Source organism: Emiliania huxleyi (genome assembly GCF_000372725.1).
Source record: "Emiliania huxleyi CCMP1516 unplaced genomic scaffold EMIHUscaffold_76, whole genome shotgun sequence".
NCBI lineage: Eukaryota > Haptophyta > Isochrysidales > Noelaerhabdaceae > Emiliania > Emiliania huxleyi.
In genome coordinates, this window is record NW_005196310.1 from 519,487 (window position 1) to 528,602 (window position 9,116).

The following is a 9,116-nucleotide window of genomic DNA, read 5'->3' on the forward strand; positions in this document are numbered from 1 at the left end:
GGCCGTTGTGCAGGGGCGTGCAGTGGCGAGGGTGGGGGTGGGGGTTAGGCGGGGCGGGGGAGGGGAGCGTGAGGGAGGAGAGAGGCTGCGAGGACGGGGAGGGGCGGAGGAGGGGCGAGAGGGGAGGAGGGTGGGGGATGGGCGCGTGCCAGGCTTGCGCGGAGTCGTCGAGCGCGAGCAGCACGAGGCCCAGCAGCACATAGTTTGTGGACGAGTACGAGACGCAGCTGCCCGGCTCGCAGATGAAGGGCGGCTTCACGGCGGCGGCGCCGAGCACAAACTCCAGCGGCGTGTGCACGCGCTTCGCCACCCCCGCCTGCAGCAGCGCGTCGTCGAAGGCGGGGTAGTCGAAGTCAGCAATCCCCGAAGACATGTGCAGCAGCTGACGCAGCGTGACGAGGCGAGCGCGCGGGCCAAAGAGGGCGGCGAGGGTGGTGTTGGCGCCGACTCTCCTCAGCGCCTTGTCCACCAGCGGCGCCGCCGCGTCGTCGAGGCCCACCCTCCCCGCCTCGACGGCTCGCATCACCCCGACGGCCGTGTACGGCTTGGTGCCAGAGCCAAAGAGGAAGATGTCGTCCTCGGTCACCTGGGGCGGGGCGGCGGGTGGGCCGAGGGGGCGCTAGGCCGGGCGGGGAGGAGGGCGGCAGCGCGGGCGCGGGCAAAGGCGGCTCGGTGCACCTTGCGCCCCTTCCACTCGCCCGCCACGAGCGTGAAGTTTTCGCTGGCAGACACCCACGAGAGCGAGATGGCGACGCCGCGCAGCTTGCTCTGCAGCCGGATGAATGACTCCAGCCGCTCGCGCAGGTTGGATACGCTCGGCTCCGTGTCGTACCAGCCGCCGAGCCACCACGCCGCAGTCTCGGCGGCGGCTGCAGCCTGTTCGACCACGTTGAAGTAGTACGATTCGTTACTGGTGGCCGCGACTGCCGCCGGCTCCGCCGCAGCCGCGACACCGCTTCTCTCGCCCACCGCGCCCAGGTCGTTGATCCAATTTTGCTCCCGCTGACCCCCAAAATTTGCACCCAGTTCGTCGACCCAATTGCTGCTGCCCCCGCCCGCGCCCCGTGGCTCAGCCACATCGGTGACGCCCAGAGCCATCGAGAGCCAATCGAGATGACGCGGAGCGGCGCGCGAGGTGGCAGCCAGGCCGAGTGCGGCGCACGCGCATGCACCCAGAGCGAGCAGCGCTCGGCGGTGGCCGCGCCGGCGAGAAGGCACGTCGACCGTGATCATCGTGCGGGGTCTCGGGGTCCGTGTGCCGTGCGAAGCACCTTGGTCAGAACCTCCTTTCCTCGTTTGGCCGAGTTTTTCTTTTTTTCTCTCTTTTTACCGCGTCGCGGGCATACAAGGTGTTTGACGGCGGCTAGCTAGCAACTACTGGACCAGGAGGGAGGCGGGTTCGGGGCTAGGTTCGGGGGGGACCAACTAAGCAGCCGCCGGCCGTAAGTATAGTCGTCCACTGCGACTGTGGGCCCTGCCAGTCTACTGATTGCCAACAACATACCTAATAACGCTTCCCTCTGACAGTATAAAACCCTACAGTCCACCTTCGCTCGTTCGGGTACGTTGGTCGTTGCTCGTACAGTCGTAAGAGCCACATAGACTTGAGAGAGAGAGAGAGAGAGAGAGAGAGAAGGGGGAGTGTGTGTCGTCGCGTGTCCTTGTCTGGTGTTTACTAGCTCCGAGTAGAGGGGGCGTTCTGCTGCTAGGGGAAACCTGGAGCGCGGTACTAACCCTCGGAGAACCGTGTTTAATTTATGGCCCTTTCCCTGCGAACGCGCACCCCCCTAGGGGTCAGGGCTCTCTAGCCCGTAGCCCGATGCCGATCATCCGGCCCGCTGGGGACGCTTCTTAGCTCCCCGGCCCTGGATGTGAGGTGAATGACTGTACTCCAAGTGCTCCAAGTTTCCCACTCTGCTACTGGTCCTTTCCCAGGCGAGGGCTGCCATCCGGGTATGCGAAGGCGTATTTCCCGCTCGGTTTGCTGTGCTCTCTTCGCCGTGTAGTAAAACTGGCGGACGAGTGCCGCCCTAGTGTCCTTGAAGATGGAGTCGACTCGGGCGTCCGGCGTCGCGTCACACTGCCTGGGCGGCTCGGGGCGCCAACTTGGCTTTCCTGTAACCGCCCGGGTTCACGCCCGACCACATCGCACATGCTTGGGCAACCCACGTCACCTACCTGCACCTGCGTTTGTGTGTCTGTGTGTGTCGCTATCTTCTGTCCAGCGTCCACGGTCCACCCCTGCGCCCTGGCATAGGCATGTCCAGAGGAGCCGGGGGGCGCCCCCCCCGAGGACTACTTTTATAGCATTTAGGTCATCCCGAAACAAACGAAAAGCCAAGCACGGGATGGAACATTGCTCTATCCCACCGATTCTTCATCCAGGGCTTTGCGCCGCTGGCGCCTGTCGTCCTCCTCAAAGCGGCTGAACAGCTCCGACAGCTCCTCTGACTCTGGCCCGAATGCGTCGGCCTCGCCACCTTCCACGCCGGCAGGGGCCGCCGAACGCTTCAAAAGGCAGAGCGAGTAGCCGCGATTCGATCGCACGCGGGGGCACGCGGCGGCGACTGCGTCGCCCCCTCCACGCCACGCCGCGCGTGCGATAGCGGGGAACTGCCTATGCGTGGTCTCTAGGACAAGCATGAGAGTGCCCGCGGGCGCCCTCGCGAAGAGCTCCTCGAAGAAGACAAAATCGCTGTCGCGCAGCGCCACCGCATTCTCCGCGACGACGTAGGACGCGACGAAGAGGCGCGTGCCGCCGGCGAGCGCCTCCTCGACGAGCTCATTCGCCGGCGCGGCAAGCGGCAAGGTGATATCGCACCGCCCGAACGCCGCAGAGTGGCGCGGTGGGAGACGGAGGTGGGCGCGGCTGTGGCCGCCACGCGATCTGCCCTTGGGCGGTGCGGGCGGTGCGATATCACCTTGCCGCTCTATATATACGGCCCCCTCTATATATTCCGCGAAGCCGTTCCTGCCCAGTTCACTTGTGGCGGCGCAGTTTTTTCGATTTTCGCAGCTCCACTCGCGCCGAAGGGAGTGTTGAGCCGATTCTGTGATTGCGGCTGCGTGGTTGGTCGGCGGCCGTCGCGTTCGGTCGTCCCGTGCCGGCCTCGGCGTCGCGGCCCTCGCACACCCTGGGTTCGTCCGAATTCGAATCGCCGTTGTGGAGTACGGGCGCGGCAAAGTCGGCGCCTCGACAGCGCCTCGACGGCGGCCGCAAAAGCCGTATCCTGCACGTCGCCGCGCGGCCTCGAGGCGCCGCGAGCGTGCGCTGAGGTCAGCACGACTCGCTCCGGCCCGAGACGGCCGACGCGCGCGCTCTCGCTCCCACCTCTCCATCCCGACGCTCCGCGCTCGCTGTGTCGCCCGCGATCGCGGCATAACCACCGAGCCGCAGCGCGGCGCTCGGCCCGCGCCGCCGTCTCACGAGCTCGTCTCTCGCCCGCCGCGCAGGCGAAAACCAACTCCGTCCTCAAGGGCAAGCTCGAACGACTCTCGTCACTGTACCCGCCCTCGTGCCACGCTGCAGCCGCCGCTCTCGTCTCTCCTCTGTCGCTTCGCCGCGGTCGCGGCCGCACGGAGGTGCCACGGGCCGTGCGAGTGATACTCCGCTGCGTGCTGTCCGGCTCCATATACTGCGACTGGTGCGCCGCGGATGTTTGAGAGTGCGGTTTAAAAAGGTCTCCTGCCCCCACGGTGCGGAAATCATGAGAGGGGCAAAATCGCATCCTCCGCATGGCGGCCTATTTGACAGTCGTCCCGGCTCCGTCCAAGCCCCAATCGGGTCCTTTCATACCAGATCTGGGCCGAGTGAAGCCTGAGTGAGTAGGCACACGCCATGGGTGAGCACCGGGGCTCCGGCTCAGGTCGTGGGGCATAGCTCGGGTGTAAACAGGGTCTGGGGCGGGCGGCCCGCCGCAGGCGCCGCCGGAGGCTGGCCCGCCGCAGGCGCCGATTTTTTGGCGTTTTTTTTGCTCAAAATTGAGATATTTCTCATCAAATTCTCATCAAAATCGAGCTCGCTACGAGCTCTCTAACTGCACATCTCCTCGTTGAGCCTAGCGGCGCCCGTATCGCCCACGCCCACATTCTTCTTCTTCTTGCCCTTCTTGCCCTTGGCCCTTGCTGCACTTAGCCGCTCAACCTCCGCCACTGCCGCCGCCTCCGCCTCGCTGCCGCTCTGTAGAAGGGCGCGCGCCGCCGCACTGTAGCAGCCAGGCTCGAGGGGCGTGCCGCGCGCTTCCGCCTCGCGCAGCAGCCGCAGCGCGGCGTCGCCGCGGCCGGCCCGCTCGCACGCGCCGAGGGCCGCGTTGAGTGCGGCGGTGTCGGGCGGGATGCGGCGCTCCTCGACCATCTCCCGGTAGAGCTCGAGCGCCGCGTCGCAATCCGCCGCCCGCCCGCACGCCGCGATGGCGGATGTGTAGCAGTACAGGTCCGCCGACGCGCCTCGCGCCTCGAGCGCCGCTCGCGCGCCGACAGCGTCGGTGCAGCCTCGGATGGCGGCGGCGGACGTCGCCGCGCCGCCGCCGCCGCCTCGATCGGCGACGCGGCTGGGCGCGAGCGAAGGGTGGGGCGGCGCGGGACCGGCCGCCGGCCGCTCAAAGACGCAGAGCCAGCGCGCAAACGCGCCCGAGCCTGCGCCCGCGCGCGGGAGGCCGCGCGAGCCGGCGCGTCGCGACTTGCGCGTGTGGAATCGCTGCCGGCGGGCGAGGAGGGTGGTCAGGCCGTGGGCGCCGCCCCGCCGCGCGAGGAGCTCCTCAAAGGGAAGCTCCGCCTGCTCACAGACACTCTGGTGCACCGCTGGCTCGTCCCTCGGCCGCCCCTCTCCACAGCGCGGCCCCGCCTCCTCCCCGCGCGCCGGGAGGAAGAGGGCGAGGCGTCCGCCCGGACGGAGCAGGCTGCCAGAGAGGGAGAGCAGCGCGCGGGAGAGGTCGGACGGCACCGACTGCTGCCACGTGCTGCCCACCCCCTCGCGCAGGACCGGCGCCCGCATCCCGTACGGCGGGTCGCACACGACCGCGTCGTACGTCCCCGCAGCCTCGGGGCCGAGGAGAGGCCCGGCAGGAGACAGCACGTCGCCGCAGCCGAAAGTGGGCTCGCCGAGCGCCAGCGCCGCAAAGTCGTCCGCCGCGTGCGCGAACGCCGACGCGTTGCGGTCGGCTCCCACGGCGGTGGCGCCCAAGGCCGCCGCGCACACGAGGAGGCCGCCTGTGAGGAAAGTGCCGAGAAGGTGCCAAGAAGGCTCCGAGGAGAGCAGGGCTGCAGGCGAGGAGGCGGCCTCCTCCGCAGCACGGATCGAGCACGCGGCTCCCTCGCCTACGGGACGAGCTCGGAGAAGCTTCCGAGAGGGCTCCTCGAGGCGCGGCTCGTGCGGTGCCCTCCCTCGCCGGGCGCGCGCCAGGTTGGCGAGCAGGAAGCCTACGGGCAGGCTCATGGGAGGAGGCTCGCGCGAGACCGGTCCGGCGGTGTCGGCGAGGCCGCGGCGAGGAGGAGGAGGCCGAGCTCGGGCTCGATCGCCGTGGCGGCGTTGTGCCGCCTCTTGCGCAGGGCGTACCTGCCGAGCAGCCTAACGGGACGCGTCTCGGACACGTCGTGGACGTGTCTCCCCGGGCAGCGGCTCGGGACGCGGCGGCCGAGCGACCCACTCGACGGGCGCCGGAGGGAGCGGCCGGGCGCTCCACGGCTCGCGGCGACGCCGGTCGCGGAGCGCCACCCAAAGTGGTGCGGCGAGAGAGGCCCATCCTCGCGGAGCAGCACCCACTCGCGCCGCGGAGGCGACGCCGCCGCGGTAGCAGCCTCGCCGCCCGGTCCCCACCCGCGGGAAAAGTCAGCGAGAGCGGCCGCGCGGGCGTCGGCTCGCAGATTCGGCTCGGCCAGGTCGATTAGCTCGAGAGCCGGCATATGCTGCTGCTGCTGCTGCTGCTGCTGCTGCTGCTGCTGCTGCTCCTGCTGCACCTGCCAAGCCACTGCAGCGGCGCCGGCCGCCTCGGCGCAGCCCGCGGTGGCGGCAACCTCAAATACCCCGTGGAGGAGCACGCTTCGCGCCGCGGCGTCAGCGAGGGCCGTCCGCGACGCCTCCGTCTGCACCTCGGCCCAGCACAGTGATTGGTCGGGGCTGCCCTCGGCCAGGCGCACGGCGTCCGGCGGCAGCAGCGCCGACAGCTCGTGACGTGGAAGGTCAAAGGGCCCGTCAAAGCCATAGGTGTGCCGCGAGCGGCCGCGCCACAGGATCAGCGTGCGCGACGGCGGAGCCAGCACCACTCCGAGCGATGGTGATGTGAGCAGTGCAAGAATTGGCAGGCACCTGACCATTCCTCTATGCGGCAGCGGCGGAGGGAGGAGAGCGGCTAAGAGGCTGAGAGAGAGGCTCAGAGGTCCTGGCACTGCTGCGGCGCGGCGGTCTCTTTGCGGGCTCGTCGGAAGGCGATGTACACCTCCCTCACCTGGCGACAGTCGACCGACCTAGCTGTAGCTCGCGCGCCTCCAGCCTCTGCCGCGAGACCTCGTGACGCGGCCAGCCCTGCTTGTTGGTGCTAGGTTTTTGCGTGGTAATTGATAATTTATAATTTATCTTTAAATTGGTTTGCTCACTTCCAGACCACTCTCTATGTTGTTCACAGACCTTTTCTGGAGAAGAAAACAAGTGGTGCTGCGCGCTGGTCTATGAGAGGTTGCGGTGCGAGCCCTGGCCCTGGGGATGGATGGGGGGAGCTTCACACCACCACCTGTGAGTGTCCCGGCTCTCGTTGGCGGTGCTGGAGGCTGAGCACTGCGCGCGCAGCCGCCTGCCCGCCGGGCTCTTGGCCAGGCCGACACACCTTCTGGCGCCGAGGCTGCAGCCGCAGCGAGGCGTGCGGGGGGCGCGCTCGCGCGGCGATGCTCACGCAGCATGAGGCGGCGGCGCTGCTAACTGTGCTGTCCGCAGAGACCGAGCCTCTCGAGTCAGCAGCTGCTGCATTCGGCCGCGCCTTTGCGCGCGCCGACTGCTTCCGGGTGGGCGCGGCGCTCTGCATGCTGCTAGAGGACGGCATGCTGCCGCCGCGGCATACATTGGCTGCGCTGTACATTCTGCACAGCCTGTATAAGAGCGAGGCGCCAGGGGTGCACCCCTTTATGCCATTCCTCGTCTGCCTTTTTTCTGGCCGGGCCTCCCCCCCCCCCCCCCAACCCGCCTGCCGCTCTTTTACCAGGCCGACACACCTTCTGGCGCCGAGGATGCGCCAATTTCTTTTTTCGAGGAGATGCAGCTAATGAAACACACGGCGCGAATCCCAGCGCCACATTACGATGGACGCTGTGGCTGAGAGCGCTACGATGAACTCTAGCGCTGTGGCTGAGAGCGCGATCGCCATGGACCAGGTCTTGACGTTTGTATTTCTCTGCCTCGCCATGTGCTGGTCGACCGCGTTTGTCAAGCGTTCGTACTCCAGGAAGCAGGCTGCGACGGAGGCTGTGCCTGCGGTGCTCGAGGAAACGCCGACGTCTGAGGCTGCGATGGCAGCTCCCGATCCGCCCGAAGAGATACCGACCAAGCCAGCAGTGCTAGTGACGCCGACGCCGACGCCGCACCCAGTTGACCAGTTCGTAATGGCGGTCCACAGGATCCTCGGCTGCGGAGCGTGAGAGGTGTACGATGCTGTGCGGGGTGCTGATGGCGAGTATGACGAATTTGGCGGGGTGCCGGTGTGGCAGTGGACGTGCGGCGGTGCGGCGGTGCGACTCTCGTGTGTGTGTCTGTGCGGTGCAGCGGCACGAGCCGCGTTTTATGTTGGCGGCAGCACCGGCACACAGCGCGCGCGAACGATACGTGACACCGCGATCGAGCCGGCGCTCTTGTTAAAATGCGTCGTTAATACGGACCGGAGACTCAGAGACAGATGGGAGATTGTGAGCCCCTAGAGTAACTCCCACGTCACGGTCGCCAGGGGCCAACGGAATACTTTCCGAGGGCCGGCGGGCCGCGACCCTCCCCCTTCGCAAAACCCGAGCGCGACTCACTCGAGCGTCTTGAGGAGGCGGAAGAGGCCGGCGGCTTCGCGTATGTGCGAGAACTCGATGCAGAACGCCTGCACCTCGATGAAGAGGTCCTGAACGTTGATGATCTTGTTCCTGATGAGAGACTGCAAGAAGACGCAGACCAGCCGTACCAGCCGGTTCTGCATGTACCGGTCCTTGATGGACTCGCAGGACGAGATGCAGTTGGAGATGTAGAGGTGTACGAACTCGGTGGGCAGGTCGACGGCGGTGGTCAGCCGGTTCACGACCTGTGCGCACGCGAAAATGGGGAAGATGGTCGGAGGCGGCGGGCAAGGGTCGGAGGCGCGGGCAAGAGGGTCGGAAGCGGCGGCGGGGCTTCGGCGGTCGGAACTCGTCGCCGGGTGAGGCATGGCGGGCGCGGCGCGCGCGCCTCCATCGAGTGGAGCGAGATGTCCATGTTGACCAGCACCGAGAAGTAGTCTGTGAGCTGCGACGAGGACATGAGCTTGAGCAGCACCTCGATGGCGATGACGGGGTTGTTCTCGACGAGGTCGGGCAGCCGCTTGGGCGTGAGCCCGCAGTGGTACACGAGCTTGGCGTCGCCCTCCAGCTCGGCGAGCACCTGCTGCTGCTGCACCGGAACGAGCGGCCCCCGGAACGCCTTGCCCATCAGCTCACGCACCTGCCGCGCAGCCGTGCAGCGGTGAGCCGAGCCGCGCGCTCTCCTCTTCCGGCGCTGGCCGAGGCGGTGGAGGTGCAGAGCGCAGTGCACTCGAGGCGCCGTCCGGGGAGGCGGGGTGCACCGGTGTCGAGACGTGTCGCGGTGGGGCGGCGGGAGCGTGGGGGGCGGGCTCGGTGCGGCTGCTGCAGCGCCGAGACTTCCGCGCACCACCTCGCTCTGCCCCGGATGTCGACAGCTCACATCATGAGCACCTGTTTTTTAAAAAAAGATTCCGCTCCGCACGCCTACCAGCATATACGCCCTGCCTCTAGAGTTACAAGCACATACAGAGAGGGCTACTATTACAGATGTCATAACTTTATAACGATGAAAACGTTCGTCAGAAATGGCTCCCGGACACATACTAAGTTTGGACTTTACTAAACAATACAACTATTACAAATAACCTAGGCATTTT

The 9,116-nt window shown here is 67.0% G+C and overlaps 5 protein-coding genes across 5 annotated transcripts in view; 1 reads left to right on the top strand and 4 right to left on the bottom strand.

Annotated features, from left to right (window-relative positions):
- EMIHUDRAFT_218087 (hypothetical protein) overlaps positions 1–1,098 on the bottom strand; it is a gene marked incomplete at both ends in the record, with an annotated part of 2,292 nt that extends 1,194 nt beyond the window's left edge. The window contains 2 exons of the mRNA XM_005760395.1: positions 185–544; positions 679–1,098. Coding sequence (XP_005760452.1) covers positions 185–544; positions 679–1,098 — 780 coding nt within the window. The remainder of the gene's footprint in view (positions 1–184; positions 545–678) is intronic.
- Positions 1,099–2,361: 1,263 nt separating this feature from the next.
- EMIHUDRAFT_218088 (hypothetical protein) lies at positions 2,362–3,381 on the bottom strand (the record flags this gene model as incomplete). The annotated part of the gene is made up of 4 exons (XM_005760396.1): positions 2,362–2,892; positions 2,985–3,050; positions 3,134–3,230; positions 3,332–3,381. 4 exons carry the CDS (start codon positions 3,379–3,381, stop codon positions 2,362–2,364), a joined length of 744 nt encoding a protein of 247 aa, XP_005760453.1.
- Positions 3,382–4,033: 652 nt separating this feature from the next.
- Positions 4,034–6,312, bottom strand: EMIHUDRAFT_106363 (hypothetical protein; the record flags this gene model as incomplete). The annotated part of the gene is made up of 3 exons (XM_005760397.1): positions 4,034–4,774; positions 4,943–5,316; positions 5,682–6,312. 3 exons carry the CDS (start codon positions 6,310–6,312, stop codon positions 4,034–4,036), a joined length of 1,746 nt encoding a protein of 581 aa, XP_005760454.1.
- A 564-nt stretch (positions 6,313–6,876) lies between these two features.
- Positions 6,877–7,623, top strand: EMIHUDRAFT_218090 (hypothetical protein; the record flags this gene model as incomplete). Its single annotated transcript, XM_005760398.1, has 2 exons — positions 6,877–7,101; positions 7,276–7,623. The coding sequence occupies 2 exons, from the start codon at positions 6,877–6,879 to the stop codon at positions 7,621–7,623; spliced, it is 573 nt and encodes a 190-aa protein (XP_005760455.1).
- Positions 7,624–7,994: 371 nt separating this feature from the next.
- Positions 7,995–8,647, bottom strand: EMIHUDRAFT_218091 (hypothetical protein; the record flags this gene model as incomplete). Its single annotated transcript, XM_005760399.1, has 2 exons — positions 7,995–8,264; positions 8,447–8,647. The coding sequence occupies 2 exons, from the start codon at positions 8,645–8,647 to the stop codon at positions 7,995–7,997; spliced, it is 471 nt and encodes a 156-aa protein (XP_005760456.1).
- Positions 8,648–9,116: the final 469 nt, after the last annotated feature.